The following is a 27,052-nucleotide window of genomic DNA, read 5'->3' as shown; positions in this document are numbered from 1 at the left end:
TCTTTTAATAATAATTATTATATATAAATATATAATATATAATACATAAAATAATATATAAATATATAATAACTAATAGTAAGATTCTGTGGCACCTACGTCTGCTTCCCTCATCATCTACCTCCCGATACAGTCATCCATTCACAATATAAATAGTACTGCTGCCTGCAATTAGAAGGCATTGCCCTGTGGCCGAACCTATTTCATGCTTCAAGACAAATATAAATGATTTTGTAATAAATGAGTTTAACTGATATTTTTTAAGGTGTGCAAAATTGATTTTATTTAAGCCTCCTTTACCCAAAACCTGTGCCCCCCCTTCAAAAAAAAAAGATCTATGAACAGATAACTTAAAGAAATAAAGTAGCTCTGCCCTACCTTCTGTGTTGACTAATGTTCCTAACTTATTTTGGAAAAAGAATCTTTCTTGCCTTGCTACCAACTTCTCATGAGAAAACTTCTCATAGAGATAAAATAATTCAAGCATTCGTAACAAGCTGAATTCTACATGTTCTAATTTCTACAAAGACAAATAATATTAGACCAGGAAAACTTACCAGGTTAGTTACACATGACTTTAGGCAGCTGTTTAAAATTGTACACTGTACCACAGAAATCCATATGCAGCCAAGAGTCACAAAATTGACAAGTTTCAGAACAAGCCAGTAAATGTTCTTCATCACTTCACCAATGGCGGATTCTTAGACGAACTTTCTTCTCATTTTCTCCATTTAGCTATCTGAATTCTTTGGGTTTCATCACTTCAGTTGAAAGAGTGGCCGGTGGATTTTTTGGGTTTGTTTTGATGTGTTGGAATATCTTTGCCTTTTAAAATAGTGTTTAGACCTTTGAATCCTAGATAGCTTGTATCATTTCCATAACAGCTATTTCATAACGTAGCTTCCTTTTACTCCCATAAAGAAAGTCACCCACTGCATAAAGGTTAGGTCTTAGGAGAGCGCTTCACATGGAAAGTAAACAAAGTAGAGAACGCAAATTGCATTTCAGCAAGCATGTGACACGTGCAGTCTGAGACGGGATCAGACTCGGTGGATCCTCCACCACTTCACTTCTTTGAGGTTTGTTCAGCTACGCAGGAAATTGGGTTTTGACCGTCTATGCTTTAGCAAACAGTAATACTATTCTAATAATGAATTATCAAAAAAATCGAAGCACCCAAATCAAATGATGCAGCAGAGAGAGAAAACAGAACCCTTCGAAACCAAATACATATTTCAAAATGAAAAAGCAAACAAAGCTGCAATTAATAGACAAATACTCTGGGGGTTAGCTAAAGACAAGGAAGTTTGTTAGAGCGCTTTCAGAACTTCACTACATATTAACTAAAACACAGCCTTATCAGGTCTATTGAGACAGAACTGAAACCAGCCACCACAGAAACCTAAGATATGTTCCAGTGTAGCTGTCCTGAAAAGGAAATAGTGTACAAATTTGAATCAGCCCAGCATCAAGATAAAGTTTAAGCCTGAAACAAAGAATTTGAAATTTGCACTGTACAGAAGTGAGTCATTCTGGATAGCTACTTTTTAGATTGCTGAGGGTTAACTCTTTAAGGCTAGATATTTTCGTGTTGATGTTCTTTCTTATGACAATCTGAAGTACCAAATCAACTTCCTGGTCTTCTTAAATAAATTATACTAATGTAACTTGAGCTTTTCTTAATGGCATGACGTTCTCATTGTGAGCAACATCCGCATCAGGGTTTGTTTTGAGCTGAACATCTTTTAGTAAATGCTAACCAAATTGGTGAACAACATAAAGAAGAACGGTACTGACTCCAGAACTGACCTCTAAAACCTGTTCTCTTGAAAAAATTCCCCACTGTCTGCCTGTTCTTTGTTCATTTTCTGCATTTTAAAGAACATAGATTAAAGAATATGCAACTATCCAACTTCTTGGTCAAAGGATATGGCCATCTTTCTACAAAAGCATTTTTAAATCACAGAATAAACTACCTTGCCTAAGGGATTTTCTCATCCCAACAAAATGTATCTTCTTCACTGTGCCACCAGTGCCTTTGTCTTATTAGCACAAAATAATATTTGTAACTTTTACTTCACTGACAAAGTGGACCACTAAGTACTTCCTTGAAAACCTAAATACATTCTTTACTCTCACTTGATCTAACTCTTTGGTGGGATGTGAAAAAGAAGTATCCTTACAATATCAAGACTTGTGCTTATTCTGGTTTGGGGAATCTAACCGGTACATAGATTTGCACTTGTGAAAAATGGAGTATGTTCAAAGATATTTGTTGTAGAATTAATTATATTAGCAAAAGACTTGAAACAACCTAAAAGTTCAATAATATAATACTGGATCAACCAATTCACACATCTTCTCCAGGTGATTTCTCCAAATAGACTTATTTGGACTCCTTCACAACATAATAGTCTCCAGGCAATTGGATGGCTTACATGGTGGCTTAGAGCGTTGGTAAAAGTGTGCCAGTGTTAAGCTGTATTGACTTCCATGATTCAGCTTTAGAAACCATGCAGCTACTTTTGCTCCATTTTACTAATTACCAGAGAGGCACAAAACTGCCTAGATTCAAGAAGAGGGGAATTAGACCCTACCTTTTGATGTGGGAATAGCAAAGTCCTAGAGGAACATATAAGAGGAAGAGATCATTGCACCACCTTCGGAAAATAAAATCTGCCACCGTATAGGCAATCATTGTTGGGATGGTTCTGAAATGCAGAAATTTAAGTTACCACAGTTTAGTTAAATAATAATACAGTTCAAACTTCAGTTAGCCCAATATGTTAACTGTGACTATTGTGCATTAAATACAAACTTCTCTGTTATCTGCAGTCCACAAATCAGGTGTATGTAACAGATGCACATTAAGAGCAGATACCAATTATGTCACTTCTTTCAAAGTCTGTCCGTGATTGGCCACTCACTGTTATTCAGTTCTTACACAGACAGCAAAGCATGTTGTTGTGTTGTCTCCTTATCTTCCAGTGGTAAATCCACATGACATTTTACAAAATGATGTTTAGAAAAATGGATAATTGAAAAAAGGGTATTGGCCAACAAAGATAAAAATGCAGCAAATAAACAAAAAGTGATAAAACTGGAAGTGATATTTGAATCAAATGTAAATGGAGGATTTGACACCAAAAACAAGGCAACAAAAGCAAAATCAAACAAGGCGAACTACGTCAAACTAAAAAGTTTCTGCATAGCTAAGGAACCCATCAACAAAATGAAAAAGCAACCTATAGAATGAGAGAAAATATTTGCAAATCATGTATCTGACAAGGGGTTAATATTTATTTGTAATGTCTGAGTTTTGTACCATGTGTACATATTACAGTTTCAAAAAATAAATTTTTAAATAATAATTTTTTAAATATTCTGCATGAAACTTTAAAAGTATAAGACTTAACAACCTCCAAATTCATCTCAAGTTAAAATAGTATACTCTAAATACATGGCAAGAGTTCACATCAAACAAGTTCCTCCAAAATGTCTTTGAACAAAATTTTAGTACATGCATTAAAAATTTTATCCTAACAAATAAGACTTAAACTCCTATAAAATCCCTTAGAATAAATCGACTTTCCCATGGGATCAATTTGCAATTAAGAGATCACATTCTGAAACAATTGCCTTGTTCATAGATTGAATCAGTGAGGTGGCACTGTGAAAGGAGAAATTGTTAAAACATTCCTTTATTCTAATCCTGCTTCATTAGAATAAGCTATACAGATGGTTAGAAACAGAATAGATTTGATGTGATCAAATACATCGGAGTTTTGAAATTATATTTATTGAAAATATACAATGTATATCCTCAAACTCAGTTGCACTCTATCAGCACCACATAACTCCAGGGAAATAAAATTTTACAATCATCAAAAGGAGCCCCAAAGAAGGACCTTTTACACTATTAGGCTTGAGAAGGGCCATGTTGTCAGGGGAACCACTGACTACAGGTCCCGGCCAGACTCTACAGTAACCATCTGCATGAATTATCTTACAATAGGAAGTCCTGGTAAGGAATGTGGAACTAACAAGCCACCACCAACCGGAAGAATTTGGGAAAGGTCAAGAGGAGAGAGGAGACACCAGTCCATATGTCCTACCAACCTCCCAGAATCCTCCTCACTGGATTCCATCTTGGCTGAGCGATGTGCACGCCACCAGGAAGGACCCTGAGTCAGAGTGATTGGCCAGAGAAAACCCAGAAACTAACCCAATTACCATAAAAGCCGACACTGCGAACCACATGGCAGAGCAGTTCTCCTGGGTTCCCTTATCCTGCTGATCCCCACCTGGGCTCCCCTTCCCAATAAAGCCTCTTGCTTTGTCAACATGTGTGTCTCCTCAGACAATTAATTTCCGAGTGTTAGACAAGAGCCCACTCTTGGGCCCTGGAATGGGTCCGCCTTCCTGCAACAAGACTGGTCTCAACTTTGTAAAATAAAACGAAAAAAAGAAAATGGATGCAAATGTACCGAAGTATTTTTCTCTGAGTGGTGGGAAGAGAGAGAGGTAGGGAGGGAGGGAGGAAGAAAACTTTTTCTTGTCTGCAATACATTCATTACAATAAGAGTGTGTTACTTTCATCACAGTCTTTAGAGGTTTCTTCATGTGCATTTCACAGCATCTTCCCTGTCTGCTCCCCTGACCCCCTGCACCCATGACCCCCAGCTTCTCACAGGTGAACTGACTCACCAGTACCCCCAGGTTGGGCTCTCAATCTTACCACTGGCCAGAATTTAAGACACCCTCATTCATAGATGAAGTAGGCACCAAGTCAGTTTTGCTGGATTTCTAACTTTAACTTTGTGATTCACTTCCATTTATTGAGTTTCTGCCAGAGTCTGGGGTTCCATAAACTTCTGGTAGCAATTCCAAATTTATATCTTCACAAATAATCCATTTCTTGATACCTGGTTCCCATGAATGGGCTGCTGGCTGAAACTTCTCCAGTTAGAGCCATTGGCCTCCAAGGCAAATACCTGTGTTCCACTGAGCACTCCTTCCAGCCACCCAGGGCCTTCTTATCTCCTGACAAAAGCATTGCTTTTTATTTGTCAACTCTCCCAAGTATTTGCACTTTTTGAGCCTTTTCAATCTAATTGAGACTAAAAGACATTGTGTTTTTATGGAAGATACTTCCAGAGATTGAAACTAGATACTGGATGACCACTTAACCATTTTACCTAAAGCTAGCCCTCAACTGAAAACTGCTTTTGTAATAAAGTTGAGAGGTTTTCAAATACAAAATCAGGCCCTCTTCTCCCAGCCTCCAGATCAGAGGACCCAGAATCTATAACAGGGTTTTCACATTCCTTTCCCTCAAGAGTGGCCCCAACCTTTGTTCTTAATGCAGCTTCTCCAACCCCTGAGGAGCTGGGGCTCAGGAACCCCACAGTATCACATGGCACCACCAGTGACCTTGCAGACTGCCATACACACTACCAGCACCCCATCTTGGGCCAGAATTGCTGCTGTTTCAAACCCTACTCCAGGCATGAAATATATGGACAGAGCAAAGAAAGCAACTGCCGAAGGACAGACGGTGGACAGAGGACAGGAAAGCACAGATGCATCTTGCTGAGGCAGGAAACCTCAATGGGCAATGGGAACAGGTGAGGGAGGCAGTGACTTTGACCCATGAGAACCAAGCCGGGGACTTTTATCTTGTAATAAAGGACTTTAAGAAATGTGTGATTATAATTGTAATTATTAAGCCGTGAGTGACGTGGCAAAAACTCCAACATTGGCATTATTACAGATATTGAGAAACCAATTTTTAAAACGGGGGGTGCAGAATAGGAAGCCTTACTAATAACTAATTATGTTGCAGGAGAATGGGGCATGGAGGATGGTCATGTCCCAGGTCTCTGGCGAGTTCCTGGAATGGGCCACCAAGTTAGGGTCCCTGGCTCTGCGCAGGAAAGAAGTCAAGAGTGAGCCATAGTAAAGTGAAAGCAAAGTTTATTTAGAGAGATACACATTCCATAGACAGGATGCGGTCTCAGAGGTGAGAGTGGCCCCGGGGTGCAGGGGTGGTTAGTTTTTATGGGCTGGGTAACTTCATAGGCTGTCAAGTGGGAGAAATATTCTAATTAAATATCTTGGAGAAGGGGCAGGGATTTCCAGGAATTGGAGCACCACCCACATTTTTTTTTTTTAACATCTTTACTGGACCACCCAATTTTTGGCCTTTTATGGTCAGCCTCAGAACTGTCATGGTGCCTGTGGGTGTGTCATTTAGCATGCTAATGCATTACAATGAGCATTAATGAGGCTCAAGGTCTACTGGAAGTTGAATCTTCTGCCATCTTAGCCCTAGTAGATTCTAACCAGTTTTTGTTGTGTCCTCAATGGCTGTGTCATTCTTTTAATGGGTGTGCCCAGCCCCCTTACCTCCTCTTTCAATTACATCATTTATTATTGTTTACCATTTATGACTTAGTCTGAGCACAAAACCAATTAGCGCTTTTTTTTTTTGCTGTACGCGGGCCCCTCACTGTTGCAGCCTCTCCCGTGGTGGAGCACAGGCTCCGGACGCGCAGGCCCAGTGGCCATGGCTCACGGTCCCAGCCGCTCCACGGCACGTGGGATCCTCCCGGACAGGGGCACGAACGCTTTTTCCCCGCATCAGCAGGCGGACTCCCAACCACTGCGCCACCAGGGAAGCCCAAAACCAATTAGCTTTGAATACGGACTTCAGACTTAAAAATGTCTTTCCAAGAATACACCAAAGTTCACCTAGGAAAGAGAAAACAGGGAATCTTCTAGACTTTTCTTTGCTTCAAATATTATTGCAGTGGTGGACTTCCCTGGTGGCACAGTCGTTGAGAATTTGCCCGCCAATGCAGGGGACACGGGTTCGAGCCCTGGTCCGGGAAGGTCCCACATGCTGCGGAGCAACTAAGCCCGTGCATCACAACTACTGAGCCTGAGCTCTAGAGCCCCTGAGCCACAACTACTGAGCTTGCGTGCCACAACTACTGAAGCCCGCGCACCTAGAGCCCGTGCTCCGCAACAAGAGAAGCCACCGCAATGAGAAGCCCACGCACCGCAACAAAGAGTAACCTCTGCTCGCCACAACTAGAGAGAGCCCACGTGCAACAGCAAAGACCCAACACAGCCAAAAATAAATTTTAAAAAAAAATTGTTGCAGTGGTAAAGAGAGGCTTTGGTACATCAGAAGACAGTTCTTCACCCTTAACATGTATGGAGAGATCGTTTATTAGGTGATAGACATGGTATTAGATTTCAAAGCACTTTATTTCTCTTACCCACCCCCTCCTGCAACACGTCTCTGACATCAGAGCCCTCACCTTTTCTGTCTTCTGGAAATAGTACAGTAGTTAGAACACGGGCTCCCATATTAGCCTGTGTCTAATCCTGGCTCCACTTATGAGCTTGGGAGTTACTTCAGTTCTGTCTGCCTCAATTTTCTCATCTGTAAATGGAGATAATAATAGATTCAATCACAAAGTTTTAGTACCTGCTGCCTGGTACATTCTTGGTCAATTTCTTCACATTTAAGAATTTTGTCACTTAGGTATCCACATTGTTCCAGTTGAGGTTAAATTAGTCCTAATGATTTGCTGAATTAATCTTCAACAGTTGCTGACTGCCAACTATGTACCAAAGACCATGCGAAGAACTATGAAGACAGCACTGAAGCAAACAGATAAAAATCCCAGTCGTCATTTGGGTAGGGACCAGAGGAAGACACACCAGACATAAACAAGTAAAACGCCTGCTAATAGATAAAGAAGATGTGGTACATACATACAATGGAATATTACTCAGCCATAAAAAGGAACGAAATTGGGTCATTTGCAGAGACGTGGATGGACCTAGAGATTGTCATACAGAGTGAAGTAAGTCAGAAAGAGAAAAACAAATATCGTATATTAACGCATATATATGGAATCTAGAAAAATGGTACAGATGAACCAGTTTGCAAGGCAAAAATAGAGACACAGATGTAGAGAGCAAATGTATGGACACCAAGGGGGGAAAGAGGGGGCGGGGTGGTGGTGGTGGGATGAATTGGGAGATTGGGATTGACATAGATACACTAGTATGTATAAAATTGATAACTAATAAGAACCTGCTGAATAAAAAAATAAAATAAAATTCAAAAAGATAAACGTGTGCTAACTTATTATATGCTAATACGTTCTAAAGAGGAAAAAGGACAGATTTGTGGGGATAGAGGGCTAAGTTTTCAGGTTGCCATATTAGATATTATAGCACTGAGTAAACTCTATATAATTTTGTTTATTATTTAAAGATATATAAAATTGTGATTTTAATTGGAACGGTGAACTAGTCTTTGCTAATATAACAAGGTTACCTGCTCACAAATTAAAAACATTTGCACAAACATTGCTTTCTTTAGCTATTTGTATTTAGTAAAAAGATTTCTCAATCTCTTTCACATACTTTCAACAAGAGCACCTGGGCCACCTACAAGTAAAGATCACGGCTGAGAGCAAAGTGCTTTCTTTCAAAAGCTCTTATTGCTATTGTGATGACAGACACACTGTTTAAACTCAGAGAGGATGAAGAACTAGGAAACCATGACTTCAGGCTTAGCAAGTTTCTCTATTTCTTTATCAAATCACCCTATCTGCATTTGCAAATATTGCAACATATACATCAGACAAAGGTTCCAATTGAATCCTTTGCTAGAAAGAAATTTTATGACACAAAATTGTTACAAAGCCCCTCTAAGATGGGGGTTTATAATAATATAATTTTGTATTTAAAATAATTGATATTTATTTAAATATTATTAAAATATTTATACCTTTAAATATTTAAAGACATTTTAAATTTTAATTAAATATTTTAAATATAAGTAATAATATAATGTATTATTGATTATAATATAATTAAATATTATTAAATATATTAAATAATGTAATTTAGTATCACTAAAAATATATTTAACAATGTAATTTAAAATAATATATTTTCTTTTTTATTTCAAAGACTGGGCTTGGAGAAGGAGGTTGGTTCAAACCACAGGCATCCAGACATTAATAGCCCACACCCTAGAGAGTGGAGATCGGTGTCAAGCTGCCATATCATCAAGGAAGTGTGAGTGCCCATTATCTCTCTGTCAAGAATGAGGTAAATTGCTTTGGGGGGTCTCAATCAGGGTTCCCATTTAAAAGGTAATCATTAAGAAAAAAGGATTGGAGTTTTAAAGGTATGTTATTTGAATGTTTATATTTATGTGTCCAAGTTTAATTTCCCTGTTTTGAAATACACACGATTCAGAATGGTTCTGGTGGTTTTCTTCTACCATGAGTTTTGTATCAACATACAAATATAGCTGTTGTGATTAACTCACACTGAATGAGCCATGTCTGTGTACTGCACACTGAGAAATGGTTTATGTGTATTATCTCCTTCCAGTCTAAGACTCAATAAAATAATTATTAGCATATCCACTTTACAGTTGAGAAAACTGAGGCCTGAGAAGGTTAACAAAGTTTCCTGGGTTCACACAGATAGGAAGTAGCAGAACTGGAACTGAAATCCATATTTATCTGACCTTAAACTCCATAACCTTAATTTTAATCTTAAAATTAACCTTGACATTAAACTGCCTGTAGCCAGGTAATGTTTTCAGTGGGTCATCAGCATTCTTTTCATCTCTGAACTGGAATATCTAATTAGAATGGTCCTACTCCTTTTAAAGAGGAAATGTATTTTATTTAGCACTATCAATTTAAAGTTTAGAGTAGCTCCCATTCCCCACTCCTGCCCCAAAATTTAAAATAATAATAACAATAATAACAGGAGAGAAACAATACCTGAACTATAAGATATTGCATTCCGATTGTTGCAATAACTAATCATTTCTCAGTTTTTAGATTTGAATAAAGTTCTTGGCGGGAATGGCAACATTTTAAGTGTATTATTATCATTTGTAATAGTAACATTCCTTATATAATACTTACATTATACTAGATATTTCTCAGAATATATGAAATATACTACCTATTTTTCAAAGGAGTCACCAAGACAAAGAACTAAGATGGAATAGGGTTTGGACAGTAGACTAAGCTTTGGTTTATTGGGAACTAAAAATGTCCTCATGAACTTAACATGTCATTAGGTCAATCAGTTTGACTAATCAGACTGTTCCCTGGTCTCTAGAATTATGAAAAGTTGATCCAACTAAATCCCTTTGACATGTGTGAAATAGCTAGACTTCACCGGCCTATTCTAATCATGAACACCACTATGTTCACAAGATCACAGTGCCCTGTGCTTTTGAATCTTCTCCGTGGGAGAACTCTGACAGCAAAGGAGAATTAATGAGTTAAGTGGGGATGATGTCCATCTCTGGACTTGGGTTTGAGTTTTGAGCTTTGAGCTGCTCATGAGCTCAAATTTTCTTTATATCTCTAGTTTCGGTTTTAAAATTCATACAGATTTAGCATTTTACTCTGTAACATGTTTTAATATAAAAATCAATGAAAAATTGAATTAACACTGGGCCCACCTACTTCCAGACTTCTTTAAATGAGATCATGTTTGTGTTGTTCAAGACATTTTCAACTTGATACTCTGATTCTTAGTCAAGAGCTTCTAAAGTGATACATAACAATAAAAACAAAAAGAATATAAAATGATAACAGATAACGATGAAGCCCAGCACCTTGCAGGTGATACAAAAATGTTTATGGGTGATGAATATCAGTATCAAATAAGAAAAGATTTAACATCAAAAATTCAAAATAAGAACTCCAGCTTTTTTTCCAGTAGCTTATCCCAATCACATGGGAAGGATGGGTCCTAATTAAGCCTCAGGAGCACAGGGCTGTTATTTACTCATAAGGTTTGCTCCAGATATTAAATAGTCTTACCGTACATGGTGCACTATCTACAGCCAACATGGCTGTGTGTTCCAATATTGTAAGCAGATCAGCTACTGTAGTCATTATTGCACTTTTTCAGTTGTTTTTTTACCTACCTTGAATTTTCACTGAAATAGTCCCTTCAAAACCCTGGCTCCATTGTTTTAAAGGGACTCCCCAGCAGCTGACCCACCCCAAGCCATTTATTTCAAGTGTAAAAGAGAACTATGATGTCTTTCTATGCCACCTCCTTTCTGAATCTTTACTTCCATCTGTTCCTCCGGAAACTGAATAGTCACAGTTTCCCAGAGGAACAAGAAAGCCTGTAAATGAATCTCAAGCGACCCAGCTGTGAGGGCTGTGGTGAGATAGCTGTCTCGCTGCTCCGCAGGACAAGCACTGGCCTCATCACAAGTGGACACTGTCTAGAGGAACAGGTGCACAGATCTGGCACTCCTAAGACTTGGGCTGCTGGACACCAATTCAGACTTTGGATGCTTCATTCTGTTCAGACTTGGAAATGTCAACTAGACAGTCTCTGAGACTAATTCTATACCAACACAAGGTGTAAAAATCAGCTGCTCCCCTGCCTAAAACACTTTGTTGCCTTCCCATTTCCTTAGGACTGTTAAACTAGTTAAACAAGGAGCGAATTAGACTGAGTTGGCTCTAATGCTGTGGTGGTCTAGGCAAGCAAACCAAAACCTAAGCCGGTAAATGCCTCGAGGTTGAGAAATCAAAACCTGAGGACAATCCATCACGAACAGCCAGCTAGGCTTTTCCCAAATGAGGCAACTGCTTCATCAAATAATTTTCTTGCTTTGCTTCTCTCTCACCTTCTCTGCGTAAGTCTTTCCCCTAGCTCCTGTCGACAGAGCACTCCTAAACACTTCGCTCCAAATGGATTCTGATTTGGCACTGCCCAATTAGAACCTATATTTGCTCAAATAAACTTAAAATTGTTAATGTGCCTCAGTTTACCCTTTAACAGTTCAACATCTAAAATCCCTAAAACAGATGTGGTTTACAAGGGTCTCCTCAGCCTACCTGCTCAGCTTCTCTCCCTGTGGTCTCCTCCTACATCACCTCCAACTGGCCAGAACTCCTTCTGGTTCTTTCCTTCACCAATGGGCCTTCCTCATCAGTCTCCACTGCTTGGAAGACCCACCCCTTTCTCCATCTGACTCATCCTACCCATTCCTCACACCACTTTCCCAGTGACCCACCCCCTCCAAGACTAGCTTTGGTTCCCTCATTCCAGGGTCCCCTGGGTCCCTCTTTCTGCTCATAGTTGGCACACTTGTAATGATTTGCTGATTAATTATTTAGTTATTTGTATAAAGGCTGTATTCCACACTAGATTATCAATCCCTTGCGAGTAGGAGAGTTTTCACAGCTGATTCCTTGAACAACTACTTTAGCCAATAGGTTCAAGCATGTGAAATGGCTGATATCTGAACATCAATTTCACATGCTTCAACCTAATACCTGTTCAACAAATACTTATTAGGCAAATACATTAAAAAGCCTTTCACTGTGGTTTTAGATCCCTCCCTCTGTGTGTGCGTGTGGGGGGGGGGATCAGATATTAGTGTTAATTGTTATTAAAAGAATCTCTTAAATTATGCTAATTTTGAAAAATTTAATTGGGTTTCATGGAAATTTTTTTCAAAATTAAATACAATAATAAATTCTAAAAAAATGGTTCCTATTTGAAATACAACATCAGTAGTTTCCCTCTGCTGCTTTAATCTTAGGTCAGTTCTCTATTCGCCTGAGTTTTCTTCATTCTTCTCTGAGATTTAGCTCAAAAGGTCACCCCTTGAGGCCTTGCAGGTGAGTTCTGCATGATTTCTTGCCGACCGACGGAAGGAGGAACCAGAACGGGATCTAGATTTGGCACTGTCACCCTCCCACCCCACCCGAAGCATCAGACACCTTTCTTCACTTTCCTTCCCAGAGTTGGATTTAACTGTTTATAACCAAGACCAGTTCTCTCAGCCAGGAGCTACTCTCCAGGAATGCCTCACCCAAACTCCCCTAATTGTTATAACTCCATAGAACTCCTCTGATTCAAGCACAACCAAAACTTATAGTGATGCCAAGTCTATGGCACCTGCGTTAAGGCCATTCAATTTTATTCCTCTCATAGATTCTCCACCTAAGAGACTTTGGATGAGGGGAATATTGAGGGAAGAAACCATTCGGGAGAGTGGGGAAAGGGAGTATACAGGGATATGACAAATACTGCATAGAATTCTCTCCCCCCAGCCCCACTCATTGTTATAAATTAAGTGGTTTGCTCACCTCACGTAAGCATTCAGCAGGCACGTCCTGTGTGCCAGCCCCATGAGCGCTGGTGCCTGACAGGCACTGGCCCCCTACCTTGGGAAGCCCAAGTCTAGCACAGCCAGGAAAAGAAGAGGTGATTTAATCATACTGAGAAAAATAGTCAACTGAAAAACCTTGTTACTAAAAACTTAAAACCTTTGATAATTGCCCAAGCTTTGGAGCACTAGAGAAACTATTGCATTTTATATATAAGGCAAAAGATAGTAGTATGAATCATAAAATAAAATAATGCCTAGTGACTGGCCAGAAGGAAAGCAAGAAGAAGGAAGAACAAATGGTCTAAGAACATAGGACCAGGTCCTTCGGGAAGTAGAGTCTTGAGACTATCACACCCTGTCCATCATCCACCCTCCAGAGCTGCTTGAGGTCCAATGCACCCTGGAGCCCTGACTCTCTCATAGAGCTTGGAATGAAAAGCTCTCCCAGTCACAATCTGCTGACTTGACTTTCTGATGAATGGCAGATCTGAGGAGCTCATCAACATATTCACATATTCACACAGCCACCTCCCAAAGGACAAAAGCCCTATGTGGCCTAAGAGGGGAGGCTTTCCCTCCTTCACCCAGAATGGCAATTCACCCAACCCAGCACTTAGTCAGTACCTGGGGTGACAACAACAGGAAAAGTAGGATGTGCATGAACAGCCACAACAATCCTGCCTCAGAAGGCCAACCAGATCACTCAAGACCTGCATGCCTTCAGTCCTTACAGCAACTCAACTCAGTGAACATGGTATCAAACCCATTTTACAGCTGAGGAAACTGAGGCTTAAGCAGTTAGGTGCTTGAGCCAGGAGTCAAACCCAGATAGATGTATTTGACACTAAATCTCCAAATCTCTATATAGGCAAAGTTGCATCTGAAATTGATGGCTTCCTTACTCTGTCAAGTCATTTAGAAGTTAATTGATTCCATAGCTTATAGACCTGAAAGGGGTTAATCATGGAAACTTTTACACATACATTAATTTTTCATATATTTCTATATTATTCATCATCCTGTTTGCTGACAGTCTGCTATAGTGGAAGCATGACGCCAAGGAGCTATTTTCTTTTGTAAAGAGATTTATTGAAATATGATTCACATGCCTCACAATTCACCCATTTAAAGTGTGCTATTCAATGGCTTTTAGTATATTTACAGAGTTGTGCAATCATTACCACTATCTAATCTATGAACATTTCATCATCCAAAAAAGAAACCCATTGCCCACTAACAATCTTCATTCCATCTCCCTCCAGCCCCTGGCAACCACTAATCTACTTTCTGTCTCTATGGATTTGCCTATTCTGGACATTTCATGTAAAAGGAATCATACACGTGGCCTTTTGTGCCTGGCTTCTTTTACTTAGCATAGTGTCTTCAAGGGTTATTCATGTTGTACCCTGTATCAATACTTCATTCCTTTTTATTGCTGAATAATATCCATTGTATGAATACACCACATTTCATTTATCTGCTCAACAGATGACAAACTGAGATTGCTTCCACTTTGGGGCTATTATGAATTATGCTGCTCACGACACTTTCTCCGTTTACTTTTAGTTCATCATACTCTCCTTTTACTCTATAGAGATTACAGTGAGCTCCCCTAGGTCTGTGACAAATTACTAGAAACAAGGCTAAAATCCCTGGGCAAGACAGTGATATGTGAGTCATACTTAGGGGGATCAATTCTTCCTGGTTTGCCTAGAACTTCCCTAGTTTTAGCATGGAAATTCCTGTATCCTAGGAAAACTTTTAGTTCCAGGCAAACCAGGACAGTTGGCCAACCTCGACTGGGACTTAGCTCAGAAGAGAAGCCCACTTTCCTGGGATGAGTTTTGTGGTTTCTGGTGATGGTATAGTTATATTTTTAAAAACTGGCTTATGTAGTAACTATCGTTTTACATAGTTTCATTTGAGCAGAAAACAATTATTCTTTTAATTCCTGCATGGTGAACAATGCCCCAAAATTTCACAATTTCACATATATTAATTTTAAAGTTATTACATATCTATCTATTAGGTAGACAGATTGATAAATAGATGCTATTTGCCCTGCATTTTTTTAAAAGATTTTTTTGATGTGGACCATTTTAAAAGTCTTTATTGAATTTGTTAACAACATTGCTTCTGTTTTATGTTTTTGTGTTTCTGTACAAATTGTGAATTTTTTTGTTCTAGTTCTGTGAAAAATGCCAGTGGTAGTTTGATAGGTATTGCATTGAATCTGTAGATTGCTTTGGGTAGTATAGTCATTTTCACAGTGTTGACTCTTGCAATCCAAGAACTGCATACCTGTTTTACACAACATATAAACAACTTCACGTCCTGCTTTTTTCCCCTTTAACATTATGTTTCAAGCCTTTTCCATGACAATCCATAATGTTCATAATGATTGTTTTGTTTTTTAAAATTTTTTTAAAAGATTTTTTTGATGTGGACCATTTTAAAAGTCTTTATTGAATTTGTTAACAACATTGCTTCTGTTTTATGTTTTTGTTTTTTGGCCGCGAGGCATGTGGGCTCTAAGCTCCCTGACCTGGGATCGAACCCACGCCGCCTGCACTGGAAAGCGAAGTCTTAACCACTGGACGGCCAGGGAAGTCCCTGCCCTGCATTTTTTTTTTTTTTCTCATGTGATTTTTTTTTTTTTTAAGACTGTATTTTTTGGAGCAGTTTTAGGTTCATAGTAAAATTAAGAGGAAGGTACAGAGATTTCCCATATATCCCCGGCCCTCACACACGCATAGCCTCCTCCATAATCAAAATCTCCCGCCAGAGTGGTATGTTTATTACAGTCGATAGCCCTGCATATTTTCAGGCAAAGTACTCGTTAGTAATTAAAAGACCTCCCTAAAAGCTGAAAAGCCTCATGTCCACAGGGTGGCAGTGTGACACCCCACAAACCCAAATAGAATTTAAGTAAAAGCTATGTTAATAAAACCTAATCTTTATCTTTATGGGGAAATGCTAACGCCCATCAACTCCTTGTGAGATCAATGGCTTTGTTTTATACCGGTAAACAGACACGAATGGTTAACGATTGATGTTTCCAAACCTCCCTGGAGCCCTGACAAGAAATACAAATTTAATCAAACTCTTCAAAGGCTATCAATGCATGCCTTTTTTAAGGCTTTTTTTTGTGTGTGTGCTTTTGTTTTTGGCAAAATCTTAGAATATTAGGGGACTTAGAAACCACAAAATTCAATGTTTTCCACCTTTTTTCCACCAAAAAACACAAAACACATTTTCAGACACTATAAATGCCCATGACATTTTATGGATTGTAACTTCACTCCTTTTCCTCAACTTAAGAATTTTGAAATTCAGGTGAGTGACAGGGATATTATAAGGATAATCTTGAATCTTCTCTATTTTTTAAGTCAATCATTCACTAGCTTCAATACTTGAGTCTTAGAAATCAATTACTTTTACATGCTTAACACCAAATCTGGACACATGAGTGTCTTAAAATTCTTAAACTGAGAAAATGTAATTCTAGTCTGACCTTTCACTGAATGCCAAACCCCCTTCTTGAACATTCTTAACAATTATCTATCTGGGAAATGGGCACCAAAACAATGACCTTCAATTTGCATTGGCTCCATTAGCATAAATCCAATGTTGCAGGCATGATATTTACAAATTTATATTTCCTTATTTTCATTAAAGAAGGAATCTAGAAAAAAATGTATACTTTTTACTACAAACAACAACAGACTTGGAATTTGGAAACTGTTTGTTCACATCATTAAAGTAGGTGTAAAGGGAAGTATGGGCTACTTTCTTTTGCATGACAAAAAGACAACACTGAAATTACTGAGAAATTACTGAGCAATTCCGTTATAGTTTCTAAGGGATGCACCACGCCAATGTTCACCTCCAGTTAATAAAGCAGCGCTATAGACTCAACAGCTGAGTAAAAATAATTAGCAAAGGAGAAAAAAAAAAAAAACTAAATATGAATCTAGTGACATATATTCTCTCTCTCTCTCTCTCTCTCTCTTTTTTAATGTCAGGTCACAATGTCCATGGAATAAAAAGCAATCTGATCTCTAAGGGTTCTTCATGCTGGACTTTGTTTTCTTCTAGGAGTCTTCGGTCCTAATCTTTACTACAAACAACAACAGACTTGGAATTTGGAAACTGTTTGTTCACATCATTAAAGTAGGTGTAAAGGGAAGTATGGGCTACTTTCTTTTGCATGACAAAAAGACAACACTGAAATTACTGAGAAATTACTGAGCAATTCCGTTATAGTTTCTAAGGGATGCACCACGCCAATGTTCACCTCCAGTTAATAAAGCAGCGCTATAGACTCAACAGCTGAGTAAAAATAATTAGCAAAGGAGAAAAAAAAAAAAAACTAAATATGAATCTAGTGACATATATTCTCTCTCTCTCTCTCTCTCTCTTTTTTAATGTCAGGTCACAATGTCCATGGAATAAAAAGCAATCTGATCTCTAAGGGTTCTTCATGCTGGACTTTGTTTTCTTCTAGGAGTCTTCGGTCCTAATCTTACTTGTCTTTTGTTTGCCCATGTTGACTCAGATATTTATCATGACATTGCTGAAATTTGAATAGGTAAAGAGTGACTATCTAATTCTCTCTAATTCTATCTAATTCTCTAAGAGAGAAGGTATCATATGTTTTAATTCTTATCCTGCTCTGTCTGTGAACTTCTGTTTTGAGATTCTAAATGCCCACTTCTACAACTCTTGTAAAAATAACCACTGAGGGCTTCCCTGGTGGCACAGTGGTTGAGAGCCCGCCTGCCGATGTAGGGGACACGGGTTCGTGCCCCGGTCCGGGAAGATCCCACATGCCGCAGAGCGGCTGGGCCCGTGAGCCATGGCCGCTGAGCCTGCGCGTCCGGAGCCTGTGCTCCACAACGGGAGAGGCCACAACAGCGAGAGGCCCGCGTACCGAAAAAATTAAAAAATAACCACTGAATAACTATAATTAGATTGATTAAACAGAGTCATTTTTGTTTTTAATGTTGTTTTTAATATTAACAAGAGACTTAGAGAATTAATATTAACGTAGACGTAGAGAACGGACATGTGGACACAGCGGGGGCAAGGAAGGGTGAGACGAATTGGGAGATTAGGATTGACATATATACCCTACCATGTGTAAAACAGATAGCTAGTGGGAACCTGCTGTACAGCACAGGGCGCTCAGGTCAGTGCTCTGTCACGACCTACATGGGGGATGGGGGGTGGGGTAGGAGGGAGGTCCAAGAGGAAGGGGATATATGTATACATATAGCTGATTCGATTCACTGTACAGCAGAAACTAACACAACATTGTAAAGCAATTTTACTCCAATAAAAAAATGAAGAAAAAATAGTAATATTAATAAGAGCCCTCCAGGACTGCAATCCACTTGTGGCAGAGGATCTTTGAGGCGTAAGATATATATCTAGGGCTATGAAAGCTGCTTTCCTCAAAAACTGGATATATTGTCTGGGTTAAATAATACATTCTCTAAATCATATTGCCTAATATGTGGGGGGGATCGGTCACTAATTAGTTAATGCCATTTACTGTCTTCCACAGAAGGCCAGGCACGTCCCACTTACAGTTTCTCAATAGATCCTGAAGTTTACATAATAACTTCCTGTTTGATAGAATAGGCAGTATAAGCACTCTTCTGATATGAATGATGATTTTGAAAGCTGTGTCTCTGACATTTCTTTTAGGGATGGTTGCTTACCTTTATAACAGATTTCAAAGGTCCATTCAGATAACTTGCCTGTTGTTGGTTGCTCTGGCATTGCATTCCAGAATTGCATTGCTCTGGAACACAATGCCACCCTTCTGAGCTCATTAAGGTTTGTACCCAGGAGCTTGCCCCTGCATTGCCGGTTCAGAGTACTGAGAATCTGGGTTGCTGACAGAGAGGCCCTGAAAATCAAACTAGAAAGGCCTGAAGGTGGCAGTCAAAATAGCTACAATGCTTTGCTAACAAGGCTCGACGGTTAATCCTCACTACAGAGCAAAACAGATATTTATGCACAGGTGTAGACAAGGAAATCGAGGCTGGGAGATTCAGTGACCTACCCACTGCAGAGAGTAGTCTGAACCCGGGGCTGATTCCCCTGCAGCACTCTGCTGTCCTGGGGCTCCTCACAGGGATGACGGAGCTTCTCTGGGAAACATCTGTATCCCTAGCCCAAGAGACAACGTGGCAGAGTGACACAGATCTGATCTCACAGGTTAGAAAGCTGCAGAACTCTAGTCCCAGCCCCAGAACTACTAAGACAGAATACTTACCCTCGATCAAAATATAATCACTGGGGTTTGTTTGTTTTAAGACATCTGGGTTCTATTTTTTTATTGTGGTTAAAAAAAAAAAAAGCACGTAACATAAAATTTACCATCTTAACCATTTCTAAGTGCTAACTATATGCACATTGTTGTGCAACAGATCTGTAAAAATTTTCGTCTTGCAAAACTCAAACTCCATAAAACAACGACTCTCCTTTTCCCCTTCCCCACTAACTCCTGGCAACAAGCATTCTGCTCTCTGCTTCTCAGAGTTTGACTACTTTAGATACCTCATTTATGTGAAATCATGTATTTGTCCTTTTGTGATGTCTTACTTCACTAAGCATAGTGTCCTCAAGTTTCATACCTTCTGTGGCATATGACAGAATTTCCTTCTTTTTAAGAACTAAACATTATTTTATTATATGTACAATATATACCACGTTTTCCCTTTTTTAATGGAGATATAATTGACATATAATATTGTGGTGAGTTTAAGGTATACAATGTGTTGATTTGATTGATACATTTATATCTTGCAATATGATTTCCACTGTAGCATTACCACCTCTATCATGTCACGTTTTATTTACTTACCTGTGGATGGACACTTCTGTTGCTTCCATCTCTTGGCTATTGTGAATAATGCTATAATGAACATGGATGTGCAAATATTCTTCAAGATCCTATTTTCAATTCTTTTGGATACATACCCAGAAGTGGGATTGCTGGAACATATGGTGATTCTAGTTTTGTTGTTGTTTTTTTTTTTTTAAGAAACTCCATACTTCTTTTCATAGCAGCTGCACCATTTTGCATTCTTAATAACAGTGCAAAAGAGTTCCAATTTCTCCACATCCTCACCAAAACTTATTTTCTTTTGTTTTTTTTTATAGTGGCCACATTATTTTTTATTACAGATATCCCTGACTCTTATCCTTCCCTAACCATGCCCCATTTCAAGGCTCTTTCTGCTTTATTTCTATTTTTCTGGATTTTTTTATACCTCTATTATTTTTATAATCATTAAGGCAGTGAAGATAAATTTTTTAAAAATCTGTTCTCTGCAAAAAGTTTGGCCAAAACCAACATTACAGAAGCATTTGATAGCTTTGAGTATAACATACGTGTTACTGAGTACTGAAAGAAATGATAAAAATTGAATTGTGGATTTTTCTGAACAGTGTGGAATGGAGACTAGGGTATCACACTATGGTCCAAATATCCCTCCCATCATCACCTGTCTTCTCTATACCCACTCAAGTAAGGTTAACATTGTTAGAAAACCTATAGTCAACTAAGCCATGCACTAGAATGTCAAGTGAAAATTCGTTTCCTTTGTTAAGCAGATAAATATATTCATTAATTTAAAGTAAATAAAAATAAATCAAGTAAGAACAAATAGAAGTTCAATAATTTATGTTTTAGAATTCTAAAATGACCCCATATCAAATCAGCTCATGTCAAATTATCATGTGTCCCTGCCACTAACTAGCTGTGTGACTTTCACCAAGTCACTTAACCTCTCTAGATGGAAAGATAGATGGATAGATGGCTGGATATACTAACCAAACAACAAATGAGTGAATAAATTAATGAATGGCCTTAGAACCATTTGGCTAATCAATTATGAGAAAATATTACCACATCTTTGTTAAAGCCATGTATTTATCCATTAATTTAAAAGCAATTTATCCATTTATTTAATAAGTATTTTGTCTCTTTAAGTAAGCATTAATAATTGGAAATATAAAATTGAGAATTACTCTCCTACTTATATTCACCCATTTGATATGCCAAGAATTTTGGTTGCAAATCAACAGAGATCAATTATCTACCTCTTTAATGCGCTGGAAAGTGTAAAATTACAAATTGTTAAGCTTTTGTATCTATCCAGGATGCAAAGAACTTGGTATTAACTGTCCCAAAAGCTTTTCTTGCTTTGACAGAGGCAGCTATTGCTTTCAGCAGAGTTTAAGCTACCAGTGCCTATACTAGCTGACTTTTTTCCTACAAAGAAAAGAAGCAAAAAAGTAATTTATCCAAGAACTATTAAAAGTAAAATATACTAATAGTGTGAAAGCAAGTTTTTACTGGATATATAACAATTTGAGATAAAGTTGGATTGGGCCAGGAAAAGATTGTGGGAGACAAGAGAAACAGGCCTAACCAGCTCTTCCTGTTCTAAAGAATGGAATCTAACATGAATCACACCTAATACTGTGAAGTGATTCCTCAAAGTTCCTATCATAAGTTTACATATAGTAAACAAAATTTTATCTGCATTTAAAAATTTTATTCATGTGATGTCAATATAGTCACAAAATAATAATTGTACTTAAACAGTGATGTTCTTGTGGCAAAATCAAAGCTCAGTTTTGGAAATTCTTGAGGAACTCACACAAAAACATAACAGTGGTTTTCTGGTGTGAGTGAGGAAAAGGAATTAGGAAGACAAAAAACCTTAATTCTGTCCTTTACTTCTGGAATGTTTTACATTTTTACAATAATCACATACTGTATTTTAAGCAGAAAAATAATTTAAAATTTTATGTTTAGCTTCTGGAGTTTATGTGATAGATAAATAATTCCCAGCAAATTTCTACTCTGCATTATAAAGATGTCTTATCATATTCATACTGATTCCTTCTAATTCAATGTACATGAAGATTTAAGCGTCTGAGTGAATATGAGGACTGTAGAGATCAGAGTACAGACACTGGAAAATGTGTGTTTCTAGCCTTGTTGGAAACGTTATTGCCAGCCCAAGTTGTCAAACATAGTCACAGTTTCCTCAAAATGGAACTGAAGAAATTAAAAGTCATTATTATCATTCTAAGTTGGACAGAGAATCTGCAAACCCAGCTACATATGTAATATAAATTTATTACAGGTTACTATTTAACTGTGTGGTTTTTTTGTGTGTTTTTTTTGTGGACGATTTTTAAAGTCTTTATTGAATTTGTTACAATATTGCTTCTGTTTTATGTTTTGGTTTTTTGGCCATGAGGCATGTGGGATCTTAGCTCCCCGACCAGGGATCGAACCTGCACACCCTGCACTGGAAGGCGAAGTCTTAACCACTGGACAGCCAGGGAAGTCTCTAACTGTGTGTTTCTGATCAAAGTCTACTATTACATAACAGAAAATATACATGTTGCAAATTCACAACATTCTGTAAACCAATAGAGCCCTCAAAATAATGGTTTACATTACAGATATTTCTTTTGTTTAAAACTCTTACATGCTTCATTGGCTTTAGAAAAGGACTTGGTGGGGACACCTTCAAGATGGCGAAAGAGTAAGACGTGGAGATCACCTCCCTCCCTACAAATACATCAGAAATACATCTACATGTGGAACAACTCCTACAAAACACCTACTGAACGCTGACAGAAGACCTCAGACCTCCCAAAATGCAAGAAACTCCCCACGTACCTGGGTAGGGCAAAAGAGACAGAGACAAAAGAATAGGGATGGGACCTGCACCAGTGGAGGGAGCTGTGAAGGAAGAAAAGTTTCCACATGCTAGGAAGGCCCTTCGCGGGCAGAGATGGGGGGCAGCGGGGAAGCTTCGGAGCCATGGAGAGCACAGCCACAGGAGTGCGGGAGGCAAAGCGGAGAGATTCCTGCACAGAGGATCGGTGCCGACCAGCACTCACCAGCCTGAGAGGATTCTCTGCCCACCCACTGGGAGGGGCGGTGGGGGGGCGGTGCTGGGAGCTGAGGCTTGGCCTTCGGTCGGATCCCAGGGAGAGGACTGGGGTTGGCGGCGTGAGCACAGCCTGATCAGGGGCTAGTGCGCCACAGCTAGCCGGGAGGGAGTCCAGGAAAAAGTCTGGAACTGGCGAAGAGGCAAGAGACCATTGTTTCGGGTGCGCAGGGAGAGGGGATTCAGAGCACCGCCTAAATGAGCTCCAGAGACGGGCGCGAGCCACGGCTATCAGCATGGACCCCAGAGACGGGCATGAGACGTTAAGGTGCTGCTGCTGCCACCAAGAAGCCTGTGAGCAAGCACAGGTCACTATTCACACCTCCCCTCCCGGGAGCCTCTACAGCCCGCCACTGCCAGGGTCCCAAGATCCAGGGACAACTTCCCCGGGAGAACACACGGTGCGCCTAGGGTGGTGCAACGGCACGCTGGCCTCTGCCGCCGCAGGCTCACCCCGCATCCTTACCCCTCCCTACCCCCAGCCTGAGTGAGCCAGAGCCGCCTAATCAGCCGCTCCTTTAACCTCGTCCTGTCTGAGCGAAGAACAGATGCCCTCAGGTGACCTACACTCAGAGGCGGGGCCAAATCCAAAGCTGAACCCCGGGAGCTGTGCGAACAAAGAAGAGAAAGGGAAATCTCTCCCAGCAGCCTCAGGAGCAATGGATTAAATCTCCACAATCAACTTGATGTACCCTGCATCTGTGGAATGCCTGAATAGACAACAAATCATCCTAAAATTGAGGCGGTGAACTTTGGGAGCAACAATATATATATATTTTTCCTTTTTCTCTTTTTGTGAGTGTCTATGTGTATGCTTCTGTGTGTGATTTTCTCTGTATAGCTTTGTTTCACCATTTGTCCTAGGGTTCTGTTTGTCGGTTTTTGTTGTTGTTTGTTTCTATTTTAGTATAGTTTTTAGTGCTTGTTATCATTGGTGGATTTGTTTTTTGGTTTGCTGCTCTCTTTTTTTTTTTTTTTTTTGTGGGATTAAGGTTGCTCATCTGACTTTTTTTTTCCTATTTATTTATTTATTTATTTATTTAGGGCTGTGTTGGGTCTTCGTTTCTGTGCGAGGGTTTTCTCTAGTTGCTCCAGTCGCGCAGGCTCAGTAGTTGTGGCTCACGGGACTAGTTGCCCCGCGGCATGTGGGATCTTCCCAGACCAGGGCTCAAACCCGTGTCCCCTGCATTAGCAGGCAGATTCTCAACCACTGTGCCACCAGGGAAGCCCCTGCTCTCTTCTTTATTTCTTTTTTTCCTTTTTTATTACCTTTTAATTTTTTTTATTTTTAATAATTATTTTTTATTTTAATAACTTTTTAATTTAATTTAATTTAATTTAATTTATTTATGTATTTCTCCCTTTTCCTCTGAGCTGTGTGGCTGACAGGGTCTTGGTGCTCTGGCCAGGTGTCAGGCCTGTGCCTGTGAGGTGGTAGAGCCGAATTCAGGACGTTGGTCCACCAGAGACCTCCCAGCTCCATGTAATATCAAATGGCAAAAGCTTTCCCAGAGATCTCCATCTCAATGCCAAGATGCAGCTCCACTCAACGACCAGCAACCTACAGTGCTGGACACTCTATGCCCAACAACTAGCAAGACAGGAACACAATGCCTCCCATTAGCAGAGAGGCTGCGTAAAATCATAATAAGGTCACAGACACCCCAAAACACACCACCGGACATGGTCCTGCCCACCAGAAAGATGAAATCCAGCCTCATCCACCAGAACACAGGCACCAGTCCCCTCCATCAGGAGGCCTACACAACCTACTGAACCAACCTTACCCACTGGGGGCAGACACCAAAAACAACGGGAACTGCGAACCTGCAGCCTGCAAAAAGGAGATTCCAAACACAGTAAGGTCAGCAAAATGAGAAGACAGAGAAATACACAGCAGATGAAAGAGCAAGGTAAAGACCCACCAGACCAAACAAATAAAGAGGAAATAGGCAGTTTACCTGAAAAATAATTCAGAGTTATGATAGTAAAGATGGTCCAAAATCTTGGAAATAGAATGGAGAAAATACAATAACCGTGTAACAAAGACCTAGAAGAACTAAAGAGCAAACAATCAATGATGAACAACACAAGAAATTAAATTAAAAATTCTCTAGAAGGAATCAATAGTAGAATAACAGACGGAGAAGAAGGGACAAGTGACCTGGAAGATAAAATAGTGGAAATAACTACTGCAGAGCAGAATAAAGAAAAAACAGGATAAATCCAAAGACAAACACGCCAAGACATATATTAATCAAACTAGCAAAAATTAAATACAAAGAAAAAATATCAAAAGCAGCAAGGGAAAAACAACAAGTAACATACAAGGGAATCCCCGTAAGGTTAACAGCTGATCTTTCAGCAGAAACTCTGCAAGCGAGAAGGGAGTAGCAGGACATAATTAAAGTGATGAAAGGGAAAAACCTACTACCAAGATTACTCTACCAGCAAGGATCTCATTCAGATTCGAGAGGGAAATTAAAACCTTTACAGACAAGCAAAAGGTAAGAGAATTCAGCACCACCAAACCAGCTTTACAACAAATGCTAAAGGAACTTCTCTAGACAGGAAACACAAAAGAAGGAAAAGACCTACAATAACAAACCCAAAACAATTAAGAAAATCATACTAGGAACATACATATTGATGACTACCTTAAATGGAAATGGATTAAATGCTCCAACCAAAAAACATAGACTGGCTGAATGGATACAAAAACAAGACCCATATATATGCTGTCTACAAGAGACCCACTTCAGACCTAGGGACACATACAAACTAAAAGTGACGGGATGGAAAAAGATATTCCATGCAAATGGAAATCAAAAGAAAGCTGGAGTAACAATTCTCATGTCAGAAAAAATAGACTTTCTTTTTTTCTTTTTTTTTTTTCTTTTTTTGCGGTACGCAGGCCTCTCACTGCTGTGGCCTCTCCCGTTGCGGAGCACAGGCTCCAGACGCGCAGGCTCAGTGGCCATGGCTCATGGGTCCAGCCGCTCCATGGCATGTGGGATCCTCCCGGACCGGGGCACGAACCCATATCCCCTGCATCGGCAGGCGGACACTCAACCACTGTGCCACCAGGGAAGCCCCCAAATTAGACTTTAAAATAAAGATTATTACAGGAGACAAAAAAGGACACTACATAATGATCAAGGGATCAATCCAAGAAGACGATATAACAATTGTAAATATTTATGCACCCAACATAGGAGCACCTTAGTACATAAGGCAAATGCTAACAGCAATAAAAGGGGAAATCGACAGTAACACAATCATAGTAGGGGACTTTAACATCCCACTTTCACCAATGGACAGATCATCCAAAATGAAAATAAATAAGGAAACACAAGCTTTAAATGATATATTAAACAAGATGGACTTAATTGATATTTATAGGACATTCCACCCCAAAACAATAGAATACAGTTTCTTCTCAGGTGTTCATGGAATATTCTCCAGGATAGATCATATCTTGGGTCACAAATCAAGCCTTGGTAAATTTAAGAAAATTGAAATCATATCAAGTACCTTTTCCAACCACAATGCTATGAGACTAGATATCAATTACAGGAAAAAAACTGTAAAAAGTAGAAATACATGGAGGCTAAACAATACACTACTAAATAACCAAGAGATCACTGAAGAAATCAAAGAGGAGATCAAAAAATACCTAGAAACAAATGACAATGAAAACACGATGACCCAACACCTATGGGATGCAGCAAAAGCAGTTCTAAGAGGGAAGTGTATAGCAATACAATCCTACCTCAAGATTCAAGAAACATCTCAAATAAACAACCTAACCTTACACCTAAAGCAATTAGAGAAAGAAGAACCAAAAAAA

At 39.2% G+C, this 27,052-nt stretch overlaps 2 protein-coding genes across 11 annotated transcripts in view; one reads left to right on the top strand and one right to left on the bottom strand.

Moving 5' to 3' along the window:
- ROS1 (ROS proto-oncogene 1, receptor tyrosine kinase) overlaps positions 1-716 on the bottom strand; it is a 123,245-nt gene extending 122,529 nt beyond the window's left edge. Inside the window, exon 1 of the mRNA XM_055087538.1 lies at positions 558-716. Coding sequence (XP_054943513.1) covers positions 558-680 — 123 coding nt within the window. The 5' untranslated portion in view covers positions 681-716. The remainder of the gene's footprint in view (positions 1-557) is intronic.
- Positions 1-27,052, top strand: part of DCBLD1 (discoidin, CUB and LCCL domain containing 1) — a 271,285-nt gene that overhangs the window by 96,213 nt on the left and 148,020 nt on the right. For 6 of the 10 annotated variants that reach the window (XR_008618365.1, XR_008618364.1, XM_028494502.1 and 3 more), the window contains one exon: positions 9,001-9,108. Coding sequence is in view for 4 of the 10 variants with exons in the window: in XM_028494502.1 (XP_028350303.1) it covers positions 9,001-9,108 (108 nt within the window). In the remaining 6 variants the exon portion in view is untranslated. Of the gene's footprint in view, positions 1-5,368; positions 5,628-7,620; positions 7,881-9,000; positions 9,109-27,052 lie in introns of all 10 variants that reach the window. The other 4 variants (XM_055087536.1, XM_028494508.2, XM_055087535.1 and 1 more) reach the window with 2 other exon arrangements.

The sequence above is a fragment of the Physeter macrocephalus genome, chromosome 10, assembly GCF_002837175.3.
Source record: "Physeter macrocephalus isolate SW-GA chromosome 10, ASM283717v5, whole genome shotgun sequence".
NCBI lineage: Eukaryota > Metazoa > Chordata > Mammalia > Artiodactyla > Physeteridae > Physeter > Physeter macrocephalus.
Note: the sequence above shows the minus strand (reverse complement) of the source record. Positions and strands in the feature narration are given on the sequence as shown.